The sequence below is a fragment of the Marmota flaviventris genome, chromosome 1 (genome assembly GCF_047511675.1).
Source record: "Marmota flaviventris isolate mMarFla1 chromosome 1, mMarFla1.hap1, whole genome shotgun sequence".
Classification (NCBI taxonomy): domain Eukaryota; kingdom Metazoa; phylum Chordata; class Mammalia; order Rodentia; family Sciuridae; genus Marmota; species Marmota flaviventris.
The window spans coordinates 83,098,650-83,122,406 of record NC_092498.1 but is presented as its reverse complement, the minus strand read 5'-3'; the positions used below and the strand labels follow the sequence as shown (position 1 = coordinate 83,122,406).

The following is a 23,757-nucleotide window of genomic DNA, read 5'->3' as shown; positions in this document are numbered from 1 at the left end:
CACTGATGGCTTTCCATATGCCTGGTTATCTCTGCAGGCGAAATGCATCAATTGTCGGTGAGATTGGTTTTACTAGAGTCATTCATGTTCATATTCCATTAACATGATCATATTTTCTGATTATAATGGAGCATTGGTCTTAGTGTTTCTCAAAAATGCATTTTCCATTGATAACATCCATCCTCACCATGAGTGTTAGTCAGCTTTTTGCCATGGGACCAAAAAGTCAGACAAGAACAACTTAGAGTAGGAAAAATATATTTTGGATTCATGGTTTTTCAGATGTCTCAATCCAAGGAGTGCAAGGAGATGAAGCAGTGACTGTAGAAATAAAGAGTGAGACCAGACCCACTTTACCCCCTGCGAGATAGACTTTGGCCAGGTCTCCATTTATCACGCAGTTTTCATAAAACCTTTCTCTAAGCTGTGCATGATGGTGGTGCCTGTAGTGACAGCTCCAGGGGAGGCTGAGCTGGAGGATCACTAGAGCCCAGGAGTTCAAGTCCAGCCTGGGCAACATAGAGAAGTGCCAACTTTCAAAAAGGGAAAAACAAAGACTCTAACTTTAATCAATGGGCCACAATGGTGATTTGTGTCCTTTGGAATCCATTTCAGTGCAGACCCTGTATCTTGGTTAGAAATTCTGAGCATTCCTCTTTATTCGCTCTGTAGTTACCATTAAGGGATAGTAAAGACTCCCCCTGTGAGGAAGGATCAGGGGCCCCTCCCTTCCATTCTGTGCTTTTGACTTGAACCACCTTAGATCTGGAAACTAGCTGAGGAACAGTGATTTTTCATTCCCATGATTGATATCAGCCTGCTGCTTGTCAGTTCTGAGGTTCTTTTTCTTTTCATTTCTTTTTTTTTTTTAAGTTGTAGATGGACACAATATCTTTATTTACTTGCATGTGGTACTGTGAATCAACCCAGTGCCTCACACATGCTAAGCAAGCCCCAACACTCTCTGTTTCTAATAAGGGGGGAGATGAAGGGCAGTTATACAAATCAAATATCTTAAACAGCTATCCTTCGATCTTGCCCCCTAGAACATCATGAACATCAGCTTATTCATTCAGACTCATGCCTTGGTGCTCATTAAGTTAATTATCAATCAATAGGCTCATTTGATTAGAGGGGGTACACGTATTCTCCTTATCTTAAGGTCAACTGATTGGGAACCTTAATTATATCTGTAACAATCTAACAGGAGTACCTAGATTACTGTTTGAACAACTAGGAAAAGATGTGTGCACCTAGGTCAGGTGAAACTTGGGGACATCTTAATTTCACCTCAAATACCCCCTACTGTTTGGGAGTGGAAACGATGTGCTCATCAGAACTAGATGAACCTGTGTTTACCATAGGGCAAGAGACTTCAAAGCTCATTTATTAGCAAGCACTGTGCTACAGTATGGAATTGTAGGCAGGGGTGGTGTGGAGGTGGAGGCCATGCCCTGGAGAGGTGGGAATAGTATGAGTGACATAAGCTGTCCAGTGGAGGCCCAGAAGCTCGTCCAAGGAAGAAAGGGGTAGGAGCAGAGTCCAGGACATCGAGCCTCAGCCTGAGAGGAGGCACCAGGCAGACACCTGCCTATATGCTGGGAGTACTCCCAGATTTGGCTTCCTAAAGCAGGACTAAGTAAGACACAGCTAACGCCCAGAGACTCCTCACGGTGACTGGATTTTCGCTTCCACCTCTGGTATAGATCAACCCTTAATATTGCAAGTAGAATTCATATTCATGATGAGGGCATCACCTGGAGCTTTACACAGGCATTTTTGTTCCTTCAACTTGAATCCCTTTCATAGGTAACCTCTCATTTCCCCGCCCAGCATTACGTCACTGGGGCTGGGCGGGATCCCAGGATAGAAAAGCAGAGCTACTGGCTAAGGCAGTCTTCCCTAAACCAAGAGCTCTGGCCTCCTCTCGCTCCAAAGAGGCCTTCACCTCAGCTCCTTCACCAGCTTTGGGCATCATGCGTGAAATCGTGCTCATCCAGGCAGGCCAGTGCGGCAACCAGATCGGCGCCAAGGTGGGCACATCGCTGGGGAGTGGACTCTGTGTAACACATGCCAGGGCCAGCGGTCCAGGAGGGAACTGGGGTCTTGAGCTGCCAGGTGTGCAAAGGCAGAACAACCTGCCACCATGAATATGGTGATGGAGCTAGGTGTGCCTTGAATCAGTGACCTTTAAATTGCCTAGGGACACAATCCTTTGTGGGCACACTTTTCCTCATGATGGCCACTTTCTTCCTCTGCCACTCAGATGCCCTCCCAACACCATGCCTACCCTCCCTCACCCATTCGTTGCCAGGGTTAGGATCCAGAGGACAACATGTACATGGCTGCCAATGACCTGTACCCTTCAAAGCTGCCTGGGGTTTGTTCAAGGAGTGAGGCCACTTGATCCTTGGTCCTGCTAGAACCCATCCTGGGACCCATCCATCAGCAGGGATTCAGGGACATTCAAACTTGCCTGGAGGGACAGCCCCACTGTGCCCACTGCTTCCTGAAAGAGGTTCTTGGTCGCCCCCTTCTCTCCCAATGTGCTTCCAGCCCATCAGTCTGTGACCATATATGGCTCGTGCCCTGCAGACTTCCAAACCCCTAGGAAGCAACTGATATGGGAAATAGACCAGCTCTCTGGTCTTAGTCTGACACTCTTAACTCTCTGATCACTATTCCAAGGCCATTCTAGTGACAGGATGCAGGGCCATGAGTGATTTTTTTTTTTCATTTCAGTTTTGGGAGGTCATCAGTGATGAACATGGCATTGACCCCACAGGCAGTTATCATGGAGATGGTGACTTACAGCTGGACAGAATCAATGTGTACTACAATGAAGCAGCTGGTGAGTATATGCATATTAAACTTGCTTCCCATACTGTGGCAGAGGAAAAGTCCTAGGTGCATAGAAATGACAAAGGAATGCATTTTTGCACATTCATATAAAATGCCAACCTCAAAAAACAGACTTCATAGTTCCTTAATAGTCCTTTTTTATTTAACACGACTAAGCATGCACAGCATTTTTCCCCCTTTTCTCTTTTTCCCTTTTTCATTCCTTTGTCTCAAATGTTGGAATCTTCTGTAATGAATTCTTCTGTGAGAATTACATAGAATTATGACCCTACCCATGTTTCTTTACCAAGCACAGGTGTAAGTGAGTTTTTGTTCCTGCAGGCAATAAGTATGTTCCTCGGGCCATCCTAGTGGACCTGGAGCCAGGAACGGTAGACTCAGTGAGATCGGGACCATTTGGCCAGATATTCAGGCCAGACAACTTTGTGTTTGGTATGTCCTCATGGTCCATGGGACTGTGACTCACCTTCTTCCTGACAGCCACACACTTCACAGTTCTCAGTGTTCTGTGCCCAGGTGAGACTGTGTCCACAGATGGCCCCAGTCCTGGCCTAACCCCTTGCATGGGGGTGGGGAGATATCTCTGGTCACTCTGGACAACTCAGGATTTCATGTCAGCCTCCTTTACAACAAGCCCTGAAGGGAAAGACTCAAGAGCAAGAAGAGCTTTTAATGAGGCTTAATAGGCTACAGGTCACTTGAAGGGACCAGGGAAAACAGTGAACCAAATTAAAGTAATGAAGGCCAAAAGCACAGCTTGTGACCAAGATTCAGACAACTGCCTAGAGTCCCTCTTTCCCTCTGATCACACTGTGCCTTCCTCTTGCCTAATCGTACTGCATGAGAGCAGTGAACAATGTTCCCCTAATTGCCGAGGCAGCTGAATTTAGTTAAATATTTTCTCTTCCTCAACTTGTTTTTTTTTTTTTCACCTTAGGATGATCCCCAGCAATTTTGAGGTTCACTGATAACATTCAGTCTTGCAGACAGTCTTAGGTAACCAAAGCATATCTAAAAGGTTTTGTAAGACTAGTCCCACCTTCTCCACAGTGCAAATGACAGCATCCAGAATCCTTGTCCGTTTGTGTCTCATATTCTCTTTCCTGTGGCAGGCCAGAGTGGTGCAGGGAATAACTGGGCCAAGGGCCACTACACAGAGGGAGCCGAGCTGGTGGACTCCATGCTGGATGTGGTGAGAAAGGAGGCAGAGAGCTGTGACTGTCTGCAGGGCTTCCAACTGACCCACTCGCTGGGGGGCGGCACTGGCTCGGGCATGGGCACCCTGCTCATCAGCAAGATCCGGGAGGAGTACCCAGACCGCATCATGAACACCTTCAGCGTCGTGCCTTCACCTAAGGTGTCAGACACGGTGGTGGAGCCCTATAATGCCACCCTGTCTGTCCACCAGCTGCTGGAAAACACGGATGAAACCTTCTGCATCGACAACGAGGCCCTGTACGACATCTGTTTCCGCACCCTAAAGCTGACCACCCCCACGTATGGTGACCTCAACCACCTGGTATCAGCCACCATGAGCGGGGTCACCACGTGCCTGCGCTTCCCGGGCCAGCTGAACGCAGACCTGCGCAAGCTGGCCGTGAACATGGTGCCCTTCCCCCGCCTGCACTTCTTCATGCCTGGCTTCGCGCCCCTGACCAGCAGGGGCAGCATGCAGTACCGCGCCCTGACGGTGCCCGAGCTCACCCAGCAGATGTTCGACGCCAAGAACATGATGGCCGCGTGTGACCCCCGCCACGGCCGCTACCTGGCAGTGGCTGCCATCTTCCGAGGCCGCATGTCCATGAGGGAGGTGGACGAGCAGATGCTCAACATGCAGAACAAGAACAGCAGCTACTTCGTGGACTGGATCCCCCACAACGTGAAGACGGCTGTATGCGACATCCCACCGCGGGGCCTCAAGATGTCAGCCACCTTCATTGGCAACAACACAGCCATCCAGGAGCTCTTCCAGCGCATCTCTGAGCAGTTCACTGCCATGTTCCGGCGCAAGGCCTTCCTGCACTGGTACACAGGAGAGGGCATGGACGAGATGGAGTTCACTGAGGCCGAGAGCAACATGAACGACCTGGTGGCCGAGTACCAGCAGTACCAGGATGCCACTGCTGAGGAACACGAAGAGTTCGACGAGGACGAGGAGGCTTAGGAACTTCTCAACCTCCTGGGTCAACTTGTTGTCCACCAGCTCCTCTATGATTGTCAACTAAGCTGCTCAGGTGTGTCTGTCCAAGTGCACTGCACTGATAATATCTGTACTCGTAATCCAGGGCTCCATACTCTCCCAATTTTTCTTCTCACTGTTCTCAAAGTTTCAAGATTTTCTTTCATCAAGATAGTTTTTCAGCTTCAATGTTTTTGAGCAGTATTCCTGTTCCTTTAGTAAAGAGATGAAACTCCTTTTTTTTTTTTAAATCTTCCCTTTCCCAAAGGATTCAAATAAAGATTCTCAAAAGCAATCTGGGAATGATGCTGTTCCAAAATCTTTGTGAATCTGTAGAATCAAGGCCTTAGGTAAGGACTTCTCTTTATCTGATTCCTTTTGAACAGTGTGTTGAATACAAAGAAAATCAAGTGCTGCTTTACCTGTCAGATAAAAAGTATACTCAAATTGGAGGTGTTCTAAAAGAGTAGGCAGGAACACAACAGAGTTCCGCCTAAAATGTACTTGAAAACCACAGCAGAAATTTAAGACAATGAATGGAAACTAACAGTTTAGCATTTTTTAAAAATTACATATTTCTAGCTATTAAAACTTGAGTCTGCTTTCAATATGTGATCATTCTTGATGGATTAGGATCCCATTTTGGAGAGGGGGAAAAAAGCTGGGAAGGCAGGTGAACTGAGATATGCGGTAAGGAAGGGAGTTTCTAAGCCTCTAGGATATTGTAGGAATAGGCAACAATACAATCAGCCCTGTGCGAAGGAACCACTAAGATATGAAAATCCTTAGGGCAGCTTCATTGTAGAAAGTGTTTTGCTAACTTGTTGAATGCAAAGTGCAAGTGTGCGTTGTTTGCCTTCTGGCATCAGATGAAACCTTTTAAATAAAAGATACATTCGAGCCTGAGGTTGTGGCTAAGTGGTACAACACTTGCCTAGCATGTGTGAGGCATTGGGTTTGATTCTTAGCACCACAAAAAGTAAAATTATTGTGTCCATCTACAATGAAAAATATTTTTAATTATTTAAAGAAAAAAAGATTAATTTATGACACATCTTTAGAAAACCCCTTCCCTTCCCCAACATTTCATAAAAATCTAAAGTGAAAACTGCCACATTTTCCCCACAACTGCTACTAAGGAGATATGTTTATATTCATGGAAAGTTTTTACTACTACCTTACATGAGGCGTGAAGCCTCTGGAGGTTCTGTCATAGGTTGACAGTAGAGTGATCACTTAACAGTGACACACATTGTATTTGGAACTACATCACGGAACAATTTGGAAAACTGGGCAGGAGAGGTGATTTGGTGGATACTTCAAAGAAAGTAAAAGAAAAAAAGCCATCTAGGTTGGGAACATAGGAGGAGCACTTGTGTAGCACTTGCCAACAGGGAGGCCTTGTAACTGTCAGTTTTGCCTTCTAAGAACATGCAAAATTGCTGACTCACAACACTTGCATTTCAATCGGGGGATAAAACCTGTTTTATTATCAGTCGCATTTTGGAAAACTTTAAAAGGTGGTGAGGGGTGAGCTACAAGCTCCTTCCAGCTGCTAAAGCTGGCAGAGGACATGCCCAAGCTTTACGCAACCAGGCATTTGGGGGTGGGGGCGGACATCTCAAGGAGAAGTTCCTTTTCTCAAATGCGGTCATGGCTAAAGCATTAGAAATAAAGGTAAGGCAGCTTGAGTGGACTGCTTCTGCTGGGTGCCCTGGATTGTTGCTTTCACCTGGTGTGTGGAGGACAAAGCCTTCTCCAATGCGCTGGAATCCTAGGACTCTGGCTGGAGGAGCCTTCAGACTGAAGTGAAAGCTTTCTTTCCATAGCAGCTACAAGTAAACCCGAAGTGCCATCAATGGGTTAAATGTATGTGTTCTATGGAGCAGGACATGGCTGGTCTCACCAGGATGATCTATCCTGGCAGGTTCTATCGTCTCCCTAAGCCACTGTCCTTCATCTGCAAAATGGGGGCAATCATAGTTTCTTTCCCATGGTTTTATTCTGGGGACAAAATGAGAAGATGCATGGAAGGTGCACAGCATGGTGTATCTGTAGGCACATAGCACTTGAGTGTCACCTCTGCTATTGCACCTTAGGAAAGTCCTTATGATGATCAGCTCTTTGATTATATATTCTAACTTATGAAAGTCTTTATGAAGGTTCTGCTTGCTTACAGCATACTGAAGAACTGCTCTGACTCGGGAGCAGAATTGATTTACCCTTGTTGACTGAGACAAAACCTCCAATTGGTAGATTTTTCCCCTAAGAAAAGGTTTGCAAAATGTGAATAAGATTTGCCTAGAAAGGGTTAGACTCCACTCTTTAGGAGTCTTTACCAAAGACTTGCCTTTGTTAGCATTGCATAATTCTGTTTGAAGTTCATCCTGAGCAAAGTCTTATGCTGACTGCTTTCTTTTCAGAGAATGCAATTAAAGCAGCTCTTTGGAACAGTAGGATAGCCAGCAGAGGGAAAAGTCACCAGGGCATTAGGAATGGGCAGGGCAAACTCACTGCCCCTCAGGCAGGAAGAGGACTAGAAGTGGAAGCTCCAAGAGTCATCCTTCCCTCAATGTCTACCTCCAAGTAACCTGGCTTTTCTATTCTTCACATAGGTCAGAAAGGTCAAGGTTTCTTTTCCTAGGTCCATTCATGTCACTCCAACTAGTGTACAGCTCACATTGGCCTGCCCTAACAGGCAAGGTCCACCTTAGCACTGGTGGCCAGACTTGAAGAGCCAAAGAAGCTGCAGGAGAGGCCATTACCACCCTTCTGAAACCCAGAAAATGGACAAGGTCTAGTCCAGTAACACCCCTCATTGCCAGTCTGGCAACACATCCTCCAGTAAACCCACCAAAGTCCCAGTCCCCTGTGGAAAGGAGCATGCCCCCATCAGCCCTTCCCTGTGTGATGGTTAACTTTGTGTCCATTTGAATGGACCTCATAGTGCCCAAATATTGGATCCAATACTGTTCTGACCGTGTCTGAATGTGTTTGGGGATGATGACAGCATTTGAATCCATAGAGATTTCCTTCCCTAATGTGAGTGGGCCTTGTCCAATCTGTTGAAGGCCAGAATGGAATAACAAGGCTGAATAAGAGAGAATTCCTTCTGCCTGATGGCCTTCAACCTATCCACTTTTGTCAGCCTTGGAACTTGGCCTAAAACATGGGCTCTTATTAGGTTTTGAGCTTGCAGCTCCAGGATCCACTATAGAATTGCCTCTTCTGGTTCTCTGTCCTTTGAACTCAGACTACAGCCACCCAATTGGCTCTGCTGGATCTCCAGGTCGATGACTCACGCTGTAAAAATTGGGATCTGTCAGCTTTCCTAACTGCATGAGCCAATTCCTCCTAATCTGTCCCTCTCTTTCCTCATACACACATCCCCTACTGGTTCTGGTTCCCTGGAAAACTCTAAAAGACTCCAATACCTCTGCTAATAATGGTTCTGAAAGCTGGTAGAGAGAGCAACCTGCCCCTGATGTCATGCCAACAATTCATTAACGTCTCCTGAGGCCCCTGTCACCTGCACCCACACCAGCCTTCCATCCAAAACAAACAACAACAACAAAAACTCCAGCAGTTACTGTGTGACTGTGTGTTGTTTTCTTTTTTGTCTTCAATGTACCAATGCCTCCTCATTAAAGCCTCATAAATAGTCCGATTTAGGTGGAGGGCTTGGTGGGCAGCAGCGGTGGCTTTAGGGAGGCCGCGACGCGAAGGCTGGCGACAGGGGACCAGTAGGCATGTGCTCCAGGCACAGCAACAGCCTAAACGCCCCCGGGGGCCAAGATGCCCCAGGGCCCGGATGCCCGGGGGTGGGCCTCTTCCGGATTGGGCGGGGCCGCGGGGCTGGGTCGCCGACCGTCCCGGGGCAGGAAGCCTGGGCCGCCTCAAGGAGGCGCCAAAGGCTGCGGGGCTCAGCCACCTGGCCGCCCTTGAAGAGGCTCCCGCGGGGAGGTCACGGCAGCGGCGAGAATGGGGGAAGCCACGGAGGATGGAGGAGTGGAAGGAGGAGGGCGAGGAGGAGATCCAGGAGCACGGGCCCGAGCGTTGGCTCCCCAAGTGGGAGCGGCAGTGCCAGGCCCAGGCAGAGCAGGACCAGCAGCTGTCCCCTGAGCTGCAAGAGGCGGCGGCCGCCGCGAAGCCGGAGCACAAGCTGCACCAGCTGTGGCACCTCTTCCAAGACCCAGCCACCGCAGTGGCCCAGCTCTACAAAGACCCCGTGTGTCAGCAGCCAGCACTTTCTCTGTGCTCCCTTTCAAAACGCAACTGCCGCCGACACCAACCTCTACCAAAAAAGCGTGGAGACCCATCAGCGAAGTTTTGATTTTGGAGTTCAGATTGCTATCAGCGAGGCAATGAGGGTGCGCTGGCTTGGGATCAAAAACGCAGAAGAACCAGATTTCATCAGCTTCCTGGGTGGAAAGTTACCCCCAACACTAAATTCTAGAGCTCCCCCAAGACTGACTGGAGTGTCCCCAAACCGAGTTACTTCAAAAGAAACTAGCTCATCTGGAGAGACTGATTTGCCACCCTTCCTGGAGGCCAGAGCTCAACATGGGCAAGCCCTTTCAACATATTTCTGTGGAAAATTGGTGAAGAGTGTGCCTGTGGGTCCATTTTCACGTTTAGATTTAAGTCCAGATAGATTGTCTGTTTTGTTTTGTCTATTAGAGTCAACACTTGGTCTAAAAATGTTAAAATGTAAACTAAGAACCACAATTTTTGACTGTCAGCTAGCCTGTCCTAAAAATGTTTTTAGAAAGTTAGTTTGAGCTTACTGGTTTTTAGTAAGAATCTTTTTTCAACACTAACTAGAGTTTGTTGCTTTTCACTTTCATGTTGTGTATGTTTTCTTACACTCTTGAGTCAAGCAAGGGAAGTTCTTATGTTTTAGAACTCTGTTATGGTTATAGTTGCTTGGAGAGCATGCTCCATGACAAGTAAGTACAGCAGGTAATTGTTGGGTTAGTTCTCATGGGAACTGGGAACTGCCTTTGACAACTTTCATTTCTAGTGTGCTGTCCAGAATGAGAGTTGATGAGCCAAGTGAGAGAGGACAGATGGAAGAGTCATCGATGTCCCTTCTGCCTATTGTCCCTCAGGTTCTCCTAGCTTTGATAGTTAGGATCACCAGAGATGCTGCTAGTGGACAGGTCCATCACCACCTCCCCAGCCAGATGTGTCATCAAAAGGCATTCTCAGTTAAGGGGCTTCAGTGTGACAAAAATCTCAAAAATAAATAAATACTCGTTTTTAAATTAATTGTGCAAAACAGGAAACATTAGCCAAAAAGTCAACATGTGCCTACCCTGGGCAAGTCACTCATATCCTTGAACTCAATTTTTGTTCATGTTTCTTATATAGCAGAAATACTCTGGAAAACCCTTCTGAACTATCAGGAATAACAAGATAGAAAAATCATCAGTATATCTGCCGATGACCAATTTTTTGCTGCTCTAGGTTTAAAAGACCTCACACAGGGGAACCAGTAAGGGATTATTGAAGGAATGGGTGTGTGCAGAGAGCACTGTAGAGCTGGGCTCAGTAGTGCATGCTGAAGTAATCACAGTGATTCGGGAGTCTGAGGCAGGAGGATTAGTAGTTTGAGAATTGCAACTTAGGCTCTCAGCAACTTAGTGAGAGCCTGTCTCAAAATAACAAATGAAAAAGGGCTGAGGATGCAGTTCCATGGTAAAGCGCCACTGGATTCAATCCCCAATATCAAAAGAAGAAAGAGAGCTCTCACTGTCAGCATATCTCCTCAGGTAAAACAGGATATTCCTCCACACTAATCCACAACTTTAAGATTGTGCCTATAAATAAAATTTTCCAAGCCTTTGCTTATCTTAGCTCACTTCACTTCTCCTTTCTGAAAGTTGATTCAAACCCTCAACATCCAGCTATTCATAGCTTCTGAAAAAGGTAGCAATATTTTCCAAATGCTGTTCACTCTAGGCAATGGATCAATAATTGCTTAGTCCAGCCGGGCTCGGTGGCCTGGGAGGCTGAGGTGGGAAAATCACGAGTTCAAAGCCAGCCTCAGCAATAGCGAGGTGCTAAGCAACTCAGTGAGACCCTGTCTCTAAATAAAATGCAAAATAGGGCTGGGGATGTGGCACAGTGGTTGAGTGCCCCTGGGTTCAATCCCTGGTACCTGCCCCCCCCCAAAAAAAAAACTGCTTAGTCCATACAATGCTAGAAACTTCACCATTCTAGGACACTCTGCCTCTGATCTGAAATGCTACCATAGAGTTCAAGCCAAAAAGAATGTTCTTTCAGGTGGGATTCCTGTTCATTGCATGCCCTCCTCCAAACTTTGTAATACCTATTTTATTCCAAAGAAGATGGAATCATCATCCAGTACTCCAGTCTCCCTCATAGAATTCCCTGCACCTGGAATACAGGCCTTACAAAAACCACTTCTATAAACTCAAGCCATGTCTCAGGCAATCCTACATGAATTATCCTCCATTTCAAGACAAATTTAAGATTAAGGATTTTGTTATGGATAGGTGTAGTCTATTTTAAAGAGGTTTTCTCAGTTGTAATATTTACATTATGACTTAGTTTACATTATGTATGTGTGTGTGTATATGGATGTGTGTGTGTGTGTGTGTGTATGTTTTTAATTAATGGAATGACTTTAATTCTTGTAGACTGTGTTCAAGGCTTTTGCATTTATATGAAATACATCTAAATTTTGACTATGTTAGGGAATATGATATTGAAGATAGGTAGTTAGTGTAGTTAGGTAAATCCGGTCTAATATCGAGTAAGATAAAGAAAATGGAGACCATTATCAAGAATGGAGTCCAGGAAACCAGAAGAGCACCTGGGAAAATTGAAATATTAATGTCTCCAAGGCCTAGAACCCATCCTAAGGAACCTCCCAGCAAAAAGGGAGGTACTAATCAAACCACCCCAGGCCCTTCCTGCCCAGATTACTCCTCCCTGTCCCAACAGTCCACCTATCTCCTCACCTTTTGGCCTTCCCACCTGCATTCTATCACTGCAGGATAGAGGGAAACAAAGGACAGGAATGTGGGAGGACTAAAAGAAGACCTTAGATATAAAAAAAGGGAAGACCTCCCCTTTCCACGCATTCCGCCTTTTGGGTCCCCATTTTCCTCTGGGAGGAAGTCTTTTCTGCTATCCTTTAATAAAGGCTTCCACTTTCCACTCTACTCTTGCCTGGGTATGCTTCTCTGGTGTTATGCTTCAGCACTGGGGAAGCAAGGACTCAGTAAACAGCAGTAACAATAGGGATCAAACCCAGGATCTTGCACATGCTAGGCAAGTGTTCTGCCATTGAATTATGTCCCCAGCAGATTTTCTGTTTTTCTTCTCTTTATCCTTTTGCTGTATTAATTTATATTTTATTTTTATTTTAATTTGGGGGGGGGGTTGAGGGGACCCAGAGATTGAACCTAGGGGTGTTTAACCACTGGACAACATTCCTAGCCATTTTTTATATTTTATTTAGAGACAGGTTCTCACTGAGTTGCTTAAGGCCTCACTAAGTTGCTGATGCTGGCTTTGAACTCAAAATCCTCTTCAGCGTCAGGAGCTGCTCTGGAAATACATGCCCTTAAGTCCTCAGCAAAAGACACTGAACAATTATTGGGCCATGCAATAACTTGGGCTTTACCTCCACTCAGATAATGAGGCATGGCTCCAGGAGTAGGCATTACCTGGTGGGGTTGAGTTACACTCACCTGTTCCTTGGTAATCCTACCCCTTTGCCCTTTTGGGGATAGAATGTTCCATGGAACCTCCCCTATATAAGAATAAAGAATTCCGGTGGCTTTCTCTTTCCACAGACCCCTAAGGTCAGAGAGCTGTCCAGGATTTTGAAAAGGTACTTCTGTGTGTTTGTTTGCTTTCTTCACCATTTTCTTACAGTATTGAAATAGTCAGATTTGTGATCCTAGCATAGGTCACCAGCTAGGATAGATGGCAATACCTCAGCCTCCCAAGCTGCTGGCATTGTAGGCATTCACCCCTGCACCCAGCCCTTTTGCTTTACTTTTGAGAGATTTATTTTCTCTCTCTTTATGGAGATTTATTTTCAATTTCCAAGAAGTCTGATTCTTTTTTAATCTCTCTGAGATTGTCAATGGCAGCTTTTCTGGAGTGCTTTTGTGTTTCTTCAAACTATTTCTGATGATCCCTAGCCTTTTGCCAATAATTAACCCCTTAAGTCCCACATTTTCAATTCCGTGAATATTTCAGCAAAATTGACACAGGTGCATTAATATAGGTTAGAAATCATAATCTAGATTACATATATATTATGTTAATTAATGTTATACTATAAATTTTAATTATATAATTATGTAGTATACATTTATTTTTTTTGTTTTTTTTTTTGTTTGCTTTCTTTTTTTTATATTGGTTGTTCAAAACATTACAAAGCTCTTGACATATCATATTTCATACATTAGATTCAAGTTGGTTATGAACTCCCAATTTTACCCCAAATACAGATTGCAGAATCACATCGGTTACACATCCACATTTTTACATAATGCCATATTAGTAACTGTTGTATTCTGCTACCTTTCCTATCTTCTACTATCCCCCCTCCCCTCCCCTCCCATCTTCTCTCTCTACCCCATCTACTGTAATTCATTTCTCTCCTTGATTATTTTCCCATTCCCCTCACAACCTCTTATATGTAATTTTGTATAACTATGAGGGTCTCCCTCCATTACCATGCAATTTCCCTTTTCTCTCCCTTTCCCTCCCACCTCATGTCTCTATTTAATGTTAATCTTTTCTTCCTGCTCTTCCTCCCTTCTCTGTTCTTAGTTGCTCTCATTATATCAAAGAAGACATTTGGTATTTGTTTTTTAGGGATTCGCTAGCTTCACTAACCATAATCTGCTCTAGTGCCATCCATTTCCCTGCAAATTCCATGATTTTGTCATTTTTTAGTGCTGCGTAATACTCCATGGTGTATAAATGCCACGTTTTTTTTATCCATTCATCTATTAAAGGGCATCTGGGTTGGTTCAACAGTCTAGCAATTGTGAATTGTGCTGCTATGAACATTGATGTGGCAGTATCCCTGTAGTACGCTCTTTTAAGGTCTTCAGGGAATAGTCCGAGAAGGGCAATAGCTGGGTCAAATGGTGGTTACATTCCCAGCCTTCCAAGGAATCTCCATACTGCTTTCCAAAATGGCCGCACCAGTTTGCAGTCTCACCAGCAATGTACAAGAGTACCCTTTTCCCCACATCCTTGCCAGCACTTGTTGTTGTTTGACTTCATAATGGCTGCCAATCTTACTGGAGTGAGATGGTGTCTTAGGGTGGTTTTGATTTGCATTTCTCTGACTGCTAGAGATGGTGAGCATTTTTTCATGTACTTGTTGATTGATTGTATGTCCTCCTCTGAGAAGTGTCTGTTCAGGTCCTTGGCCCATTTGTTGATTGGGTTGTTTGTTATCTTATTGTCTAATTTTTTGAGTTCTTTGTATACTCTGGATATTAGGGCTCTATCTGAAATGTGAGGAGTAAAAATTTGTTCCCATGATGTAGGCTCCCTATTTACCTCTCTTATTGTTTCTCTTGCTGAGAAAAAACTTTTCAGTTTAAGTAAGTCCCATTTGTTGATTCTAGTTATTAACTCTTGTGCTATGGGTGTCCTATTAAGGAATTTGGAGCCCGACCCCACAATATGTAGATCGGAGCCAACTTTTTCTTCTATCAGACGCAGAGTCTCTGATTTGATATCAAGCTCCTTGATCCACTTTGAGTTAACTTTTGTGCATGGCGAGAGGAGGGGATTCAGTTTCATTTTGTTGCATATGGATTTCCAGTTTTCCCAACACCATTTGTTGAAGATGCTATCCTTCCTCCATTGCATGCTTTTAGCTCCTTTATCAAATATAAGATAGTTGTAGCTTTGTGGATTAGTCTCTGTGTCCTCTATTCTGTACCATTGGTCCACCCGCCTGTTTTGGTACCAGTACCATGTTGTTTTTGTTACTATTGCTCTGTAATATAGTTTGAAATCTGGTATTGCTATACCGCCTGATTCACACTTCCTGCTTAGAATTGCTTTTGCTATTCTGGGTCTTTTATTTTTCCATATGAATTTCATGATTGCTTTCTTTATTTCTACAATAAATGCCATTGGGATTTTGATTGGCATTTGCATTAAACCTATAAAGAACTTTTGGTAATATCACCATTTTGATGATGTTAGTTCTGCCTATCCATGAACAGGGTATATTTTTCCATCTTCTAAGATCTTTTCTACTTCTCTTTTTAGGGTTCTATAGTTTTCATTGTATAAATCTTTCACCTCTTTTGTTAGGTTGATTCCCAAGTATTTTTTTTTTTTTTGAGGATATTGTGAATGGAGTGTTTTTCCTCATTTCCGTTTCAGAAGTTTTGTCGCTGATATACAGAAATGCCTTTTGATTAATGCGTGTTGATTTTATATCCTGCCACTTTGCTGAATTCATTTATTAGTTCTAGTAGTTTTTTTGTAGACCCTTTTGGGTCTTCTAGGTATAGAATCATGTCATCCGAAAATAGTGATAATTTAAGTTCTTCTTTTCCTATTTTTATGCTTTTAATTTCTTTCGTCTGTCTAATTGCTCTGGCCAGTGTTTCGAGAACTATATTGAATAGAAGTGGTGATAGAGGACATCCCTGTCTTGTTCCACATTTTAGAGGGAATGCCTTCAATTTTTCTCCATTCAGAATGATGCTAGCCTGAGGCTTAGCATAGATAGCTTTCACAATGTCGAGGTAAGTTCCTGTTATCCCTAGTTTTTCTAGAGTTTTGAACATAAAGGGATGCTGTACTTTGTCGAATGCTTTTTCTGCGTCTATCGAGATGATCATATGGTTCTTATCTTTAAGTCTATTGATGTGGTGAATAATATTTATTGATTTCCGTATATTGAACCATCCTTGCATCCCAGGGATGAATCCTACTTGATCATGGTGCACAATTTTTTTGATGTGCCTTTGTATCCAATTCGCCAGAATTTTATTGAGGATTTTTGCATCTAGGTTCATCAGAGATATTGGTCTGTAGTTTTCTTTCTTTGAGGTGTCTTTGTCTGGTTTCGGAATCAGGGTGATGTTGGCCTCATAGAATGAATTTGGCAGAGCTCCCTCTTTTTCTATTTCCTGAAATAACTTGAAAAGTATTGGTATTAATTCTTCTTTAAAGGTTTTGTAAAACTCCGCTGTATACCCATCCGGTCCTGGGCTTTTCTTGGTTGGTAGTCTTTTGATTGCTTCTTCTATTTCATCCATTGATATTGGTCTGTTTAAGTTGTGAGTATCCTCCTGACTCAGTCTGGGCATATCATATGACTTAAGAAATTTATCGATGTCTTCACTAGCTTCTATTTTATTGGAATATAGGTTTTCAAAATAATTTCTAATTGTCTTCTGTATTTCTGTAGCATCTGTTGTGATATTGCCTTTTTCATCCCGTATGTTAGTAATTTGAGTTCTCTCTCTTCTTCTCTTTGTTAGCATGGCTAAGGGTCTGTCGATCTTATTTATTTTTTTGAAGAACCAACTTTTAGTTTTGTTAATTTTTTCAATAGTTTATTTTGTTTCAATTTCGTTGATTTCCGCTCTGATTTTAATTATTTCTTGCCTTCTGCTACATTTGCTGTTGTTTTGCTCTTCCTTTTCTAGGGCTTTGAGATGAAGTGTGAGCTCATTTATTTGTTGGTTTTTCCTTTTTTTGAGGAATGACCTCCAGGCGATGAATTTCCCTCTTAAAACTGCTTTCATTGTGTCCAATAGATTCCGATATGTTGTGTCTGTATTTTCATTTATCTCTAAGAATTTTTTGATTTCCTCCTTTATGTCTTCTGTAACCCATTGATCATTCAGTAACATATTGTTCATTTTCCATGTGATGTAGGATTTTTCCTTCCTTCTTTTATCATTGATTTCCAGTTTCATTCCATTATGATCAGATAAAATGCATGGGATTATCTCCACCCCTGTATATTTACTGAGGGTTGCCCTATGGCATAATATATGGTCGATTTTTGAGAAGGATCCATGTGCTGCTGAGAAAAAAGTATATCCACTTGATGATGGTTGATATATTCTATATATGTCAGTTAAGTCTAGGTTGTTGATTGTGATATTGAGTTCTATAGTTTCTTTATTCAACTTTTGTTTGGAGGATCTGTCAAATGGTGAGAGAGGTGGGTTGAAGTCACCCATAATTATTGTGTTGTGGTCTATTTGATTCTTGAACTTGAGGAGAATTTGTTTTATGAACGTCGCAGCACCATTATTTGGTGCATAAATATTGATAATTGTTATGTCTTGTTGGTGAATGGTTCCTTTTAACAGTATATAATGTCCTTCCTTATCCCTTTTGATTAACTTAGTCTTGAAGTCGATTTTATTCGATATGAGGATGGCCACCCCTGCTTGCTTACGAGGACCGTGTGCATGGTATATTTTTTCCCAACCTTTCACCTTCAGCCTGTGTATGTCTTTTCCAATCAGATGTGTCTCCTGGAGGCAGCATATTGTTGGATTTGTTTTTTAATCCATGTTACCAGCCTATGTCGCTTTATTGGAGAGTTTAAGCCATTAACATTTAGAGTTACTATTGATATATGGTTTGTACTTCCAGCCATGTTTGATTATTTATCTTCTTTTTTTTTTTTAATTTAGTTTGTTTCTCCATGATTAGCTTTCCCCCCGCCCTCTGTCTTTACAGAGGCACTTCCCACTGATGGTTTTGGTTATTGTTTTTCATTTCTTCCTCGTGTAGTGTTTTGCTCAAGATGCTTTGCAATGCTGGTTTTCTGGCTGCAAATTCTTTTAGCTTTTATTTATCATGAAAGATTTTTATTTCATTGTCGTACCTGAAGCTTAATTTTGCTGGATACAGAATTCTTGGTTGGCATCCATTGTCTTTCAGTGTTTGAAATACGTTGTTCCAGGATCTTCTTGCTTTCAGCATCTGTGATGAAAAATCAGTTGTTAACCTTATTGGTTTACCCCTGAATGTAATCTGACTCCTTTCTCTTGTAGCTTTTAATATTTTCTCTTTGTTCTGTATATTGGATATCTTCATAACAATGTGTCTTGGCGTTGGTCTACTGTGATTTTGTGTGCTCGGTGTCCTGTATGCATCTACAGTTTGTATATCCGTTGCCTTTTTTATTTCTGGAAAGTTTTCTGTAATTATTTCATTCAGCAGGTTACTCATTCCCTTGGATTGAATCTCTGTACCTTTCTCTATCCCGATGACTCGTAAGTTTGGTTTTTTTATGTTATCCCATATCTCTTGGATGTTTTTCTCGTGATTTTTTACCAGCCTTTCTGAGTTGGCTAGACTCTTTTCAAGATGATATATTTTGTCTTCATTATCTGACGTTCTGGCTTCTACTTTCTCCACTCTGTTAGTGATACTCTCAATTCAGTTTTTAATTTGGTTTATCATTTCCTTCATTTCTAGAATTATTGTTTGATTTTTTTTTATAATCTCTATCTCCTGATAAAGATGCTTAACTTCTTCTTTTATCTGTTTATGTAATTAATTTTCAATGTGTTCTTTCACTGTTTGGATTTGCTGTCTCGTATCCTCTTTAAGGTTCCATTCCATCTAAGGTATTCCTTGAGTTCTTTATATGACCATTTTTCTGATGATTCTAGGTCCTCCTGAATATTTAGGCTGTCCTTCATTGTTTGTACTCCTTTTCTTCCTTGCTTTTTTATGCTGCTCATGTTACTTCTTGTTCTGTTTGACTGCTGAGTTACTGTTTACTCTTATAAATTTATTTGATGCTTGGGAGGAAAGATATTATAAGGGAAGGGAAGAAGTCACTAAAGAGAATGAGAGTAGGCAGGTAGAATTCAAGGAAGGGGGAATAAGAAAATTGAAAAGACAAAAGAAAAAAATAGAAAATAAAGAATGAAAGAAAAAAAATTTTTTTAAATAATAATGATAATAAAAAAATGAAAATTAAAATTTAAAATAATAATAATAATAAAATAAAAGAATTTTAAAAAAATTTAAAACATTTTTTTAAAAAGTTAAAGAACAACAACAAAAAAAATGAAAATGAAAGAAAAAGAAAATAATAATAATAATAATAATAATAAATGCAGTCATAGAATTCGATTAACTTCTCTTCCAGTAGGTGAAGCTGTGCCCACTAGGCCAAGCTTCTCCTCTCAATAGGTGTGAACCATTCACTGTGCAGCAGCTCTTTCTCCCAGACTGGGTGGGTCTCCAATCCTGAGTGCCTAGGGCCTTCTCTTGTGTTTCCTCAAGCCAGGCCCCGCTCACCTATGACGCTCTGGCTACAATACTGGCTACACGCCAGGTCTGCTGCTCCTGGGAGCCCTGTTTTCATGAACGCCTAGGCACACTCTCCCTGTTTGCCTCCCTCAGACCCTAAGTTTGTAGAGCTTGGGGCTGAGAACCCCCAGCGAATTTGCTTGCCCTCCAGTAGCCACGCCCCCGGTAGCTGGTGCAAGAGACCTCAGTTGTCAGCACTGGTGGGAGCGGTAGCCAGGAGTTCCGCGCCGCGAGTCCCGCGCCACTCCTGATTCCCTCGGTCTGGCTATGGCGCTCACAGGAGAGCTGGGAGGGGCCCTTACGGGAGAGCTGGGAGGGGCCCTTAAGGTTTCCCCGCTGTGTGGAGAGAGATGGCTAGGGGATTACACACCTGTCGTGCTGGTTTCAATGAAGTTATCTCCTCCGCCCGTGACGTCAGTTCTCTGCCATGGTGGTATCCCGTGCAAATGGTGACCATTCGTTCCCTTTGCCGGGTGACCAATGCAACAGGTGGGTCCTGACTGTCTTTCCCAAGCCCCGTTTCAATCCTGTGGCCACTGCCTATGAAGGCTCGGTTGGCTTTTACCTCTGTAAGTTCAGATGGGCCGACCAGTTATTTCAGCGGGATCGTTCGTGCTGAGTCATGAGAAGCAGGCGATCTTGAATGCAGCAGATCCGAGCTCGGTGTGTGTGTTCTGAGGGGCCCAGACTGTTCGCCCCAGATCCACGTCAGCTCAGCATTGCCTAGTGATCCTGAGCAAACAGCATTTAGACAATTTACGACTCCCTATGCCCGTGCAGCTGAAGAAGTCAGAGACTTGATCTCTCTGTGCCCGCCGCCATGTTGAAAAAACCTGTAGTATACATTTATATATTAAAGTTTTGCAGGGGTTGTATGTGTGTGTGTGTGTGTGTGTGTGTGTGTACGTGCGCCACGGTACTGGGGACTGAACCCAGGGCTTCATGCATAGTAGGCAACCACTCTACCATTGAGCTACATCCTCAGCCCTATTTTATATTTTCTTTAGAGACAGGGTCTCATTGAGTTGCTTAGCACCTCGCTTTTTGTGAAGCTGGCTTTGAACTTGTGATCCTCCTGCCTCAGCCTTCCAAGCCACTGGGATTACAGGCATACGCCAAGGTACCAGGCTTAAATTTTTATAGGTGTTCCATTTCTGGGACAATGGGACAAAATTGGGATATTAAAAAGTTGATGGAAGTACTGAGTTGTTGTGTGGTATTCACTTTAAGATGATCTGGTGGGAACGTTTCTTTAGTTATAGCTTTAATATTTAAATGACTTCTGATACCAACTACCTGGAGTTAGCCAAACTTCACAGGTTAAGGGCACAGTCCTCCATATAACTGCCCTCACTTTAGACACCAGCCACAGGCTGAATATCCCCAAGCCACCCTTGCTCCTGACCATCTCACTACAAATTCAGGCTTTACCATTCCCTCATGTTTGATAGTTTTCTAGAACCACTCACAGAACTCAATTAAGTTACTGTGCTGCTTATAACAGTGGTATTATGCAAAAGGGTACAAATCAGAACCAGCCAAAGGGAGATACACATGGGGCAAGGTTTGGGAGGACTCCAGATACAGTTTCTATTGTCTTATCTCCATGGAATCAGTATGCATAACCCTCCTGGCACATCAAGGCAGATTAGGGTGTGATAACATGCATAGTATTATTCAAATGTGGTGGCACACATCTGTAATCCCAGCTCCTTGGAAGACTGAGGCAGGAGGATTGAAAGTTCTAGGCCAGTCTTGCCAACTTAGTGAGACCCTGTCTCAAAAAATAGAGGGGCTGGGAATATAGCTCAGTAGGTAGAGTGCTTGCTTTGCATGCACAAGGCCCTGTGTAAAATCCCCAGCACTATAAAAACATACACAGAGTGCTGGGGATATATCTCAATGGTGGAGTGTCCCTGAATTCAGTCCTCAGTCCTGGGAAAAGAATTGCAGAGTATTACTGACTAGTGAAGTTTGCTCAAACTTCCATGTGCAGGGTTTTTGTTGGGGATTTTTTGTACAGGCATGAGTGATTGAATCATTGGCCACATGGGTGAATTCAATCTCTAACCTTCCTCCTTTTCCGGAGGTTACCTGAAATCCCCAATCTTGTAATCATATACTTGATTTTTCTGGGATGGCCAACCACCATCCTGAGTTATCTCATTAGCCCAAGAGATCTAGGGGCCTACTCTGAGTTACTTTATTAATGTAAACTAACAGATGTTGTCCCAGAGGTCTACCTTGACTAACAAAGACTTGCATCATTTAGGAAATTCCAAGCACTTGGTGGCTACCTCCCAGGAACCAGAGACAAAGACAAACTAAATTCTTTATTACATAATACTGCAGTCTACCCTTTCCCATGGTTTCAACTCTATGTAGTTTCAGTTACCTGTCAACAAACACTGTTCAAAAATATTTAATGGAAAATTCCAGAAATACACCTTAAGTTTTAAATTGTACATTATTCTAAGCAGCATGATGAAATCTCATGCCTTTCCATTCCATTCCTCCCAGAATGTGAATCATCCTTTTGTCCAGTGTATCTACTTTATGTACACTACCTTCCTGTTAGTGTAGCCATCTTGGTTATCAGTTCAACTGTTGCATTAACACTGTGCTGCTTCTGTTCAAGTAATCCTTATCCTACTTTTTGTGGGTTTTTTGCTGTGTGAATGTGCCATGCTGGGGATGAAACCCAGGACCTGTGTTTGCTAGGCAAGTGCTCTGCCACTGAGCTACATTCCAGACCCTTATTGGCCTCCTTATTTTTTTTAATAATGACTTCAAAGTGCAAGAGTAGTGATGCTGGCAATTCACATTTGCCAAAGAGAAGCATAAAGTGCTTCCTGTTAGTGCACGGATGAAAGATCTAGACTTAAGGGGGGGAAATATCATATGCTGATATTGCTAAGATCTATGATAAGTTATTATCATTAAATTCTTGCTGTGCCTAATTTATAAATTAAACTTTATTGTATGGATAGGAAAATATGTCATGTATCTAGTGTTCAGCAGTATCTGTGGTTTCAGGCATCCACTGGAGATTATGAAATATATTCCCTGAGAATAAAGAGGGCTATTATATCAGTAAATTTTTTTATTTGGGATTATATCTAATATCAGTATATTTTAGTCTTTCCTGTTCAGGTAACTAGAAATCCTAGAAAAATACTCTCATCTCTTGTTGGGGAATATAGGCCTATAAGTGCTCTGGGATCTGAGTAGAGAAAAAAGGCAGAATGAAGAAGGCTGGTTCAGCACTCACTATGTAGCTGTCCATTTACTCCCCCAGTTTTCACTTGGCACCCAGTGAAACTCAACTGCCTTACCCAATGGGAAAATACATCTAACATCTTCTTCACTGGGGGAGGTTTTGGATAATGTAGAAAATTTAGGAAAATCAAATTGCTACATAAACAGATTTTCACACAGTCCTTTTTTAAAGTTCTTTCTTTATCCTGTTTTCTGTAATACATGGCATAAAATTCCTGGGCATTTTGGGAATGGGGTTCTGTGGGGAAAATTGGATTGCTTCTTGGCTTTTCCTACTTCTTATTTAAAATTCATCCATTTTAGGTAAGCAGTTTAGTATGTGAATGAGGTATTGGGAATTAGCATATGATGATTTTCTTGAAGTTACAAGTGTTGGTTTGTATATGCTTTTAAGAGTCCAATTTAGGGCCTGGGTTGTGGCTCAGTGGTAGAGCACTTGCCTAACACATGTGAAGCACTGGGTTTGATCCTCAGCACCACATATAAATAAATAAAATAAAGATACCGTATCCCTATATAACTAAAAATATATTTTAAAAAAAGAATCAAATTTAGGTGTCTAGAGATTAAGGTGGGTGTAAATAAACTGAGAAGGAGGTCCTTGTCACAGATACTGATACTAACATTATATTGTTTTGCATACTGTTTAGTTCAAGAACACTGATAGAAACAATGAAGAAGCAGATTCTTACAGAGCAGGAAAAATGTTTGAAAGAAAATTCCTTCTAGTTGAGCACAATAATAGTGGTATTTTAAAAACCAGCCATCTGTAGCTGGGTGAGGTAGAGAATGCCTATAATTCCAGTGACTCAGGAGGCCGAGACAGGAGGGTAGCAAGTTCAAGGCCAGCCTCAGCAACTTAGTGAAACTCTCAGCAATTTATTTAGACCCTGTCTCAAAAACAAAACAACTCTGGGTTCAATCCTCAGGATCACCAAAAAAAAAAAAAAAATCTCCCTTCCACAAACCAACTATCTGTACTATGCTATTCAACCATGTATAATGGCTACATATCTTATAGATACCTTTATGGAGGAAAAAAAGAAATTGCTAAAAAGCAAAGAGATAGAACCTTTTAAAAAGTCTCAAAGATCACTGCTCAAATCTGTACCATT

General features: G+C 42.7%; 1 protein-coding gene and 1 pseudogene across 4 annotated transcripts; both read left to right on the top strand.

The window, feature by feature from the left end:
• Positions 1-1,976: 1,976 nt before the first annotated feature.
• Positions 1,977-5,026, top strand: LOC114090463 (tubulin beta chain-like). Of its 4 annotated transcripts, XM_071608149.1 has the most exons (5): positions 1,977-2,033; positions 2,743-2,851; positions 3,184-3,294; positions 3,975-4,066; positions 4,673-5,026. In XM_071608149.1, the coding sequence occupies exons 1-5, from the start codon at positions 1,977-1,979 to the stop codon at positions 5,024-5,026; spliced, it is 723 nt and encodes a 240-aa protein (XP_071464250.1). The 4 variants fall into 4 exon arrangements, with proteins under 4 accessions (XP_071464250.1, XP_027788456.2, XP_071464244.1 ...); XM_027932655.2 differs by having other exon boundaries at positions 3,975-5,026; XM_071608143.1 differs by lacking the exon at positions 2,743-2,851 and having other exon boundaries at positions 1,977-2,010; positions 3,975-5,026.
• Positions 5,027-8,982: 3,956 nt separating this feature from the next.
• Positions 8,983-9,822, top strand: LOC139704625 (HUWE1-associated protein modifying stress responses pseudogene; annotated as a pseudogene).
• Positions 9,823-23,757: the final 13,935 nt, after the last annotated feature.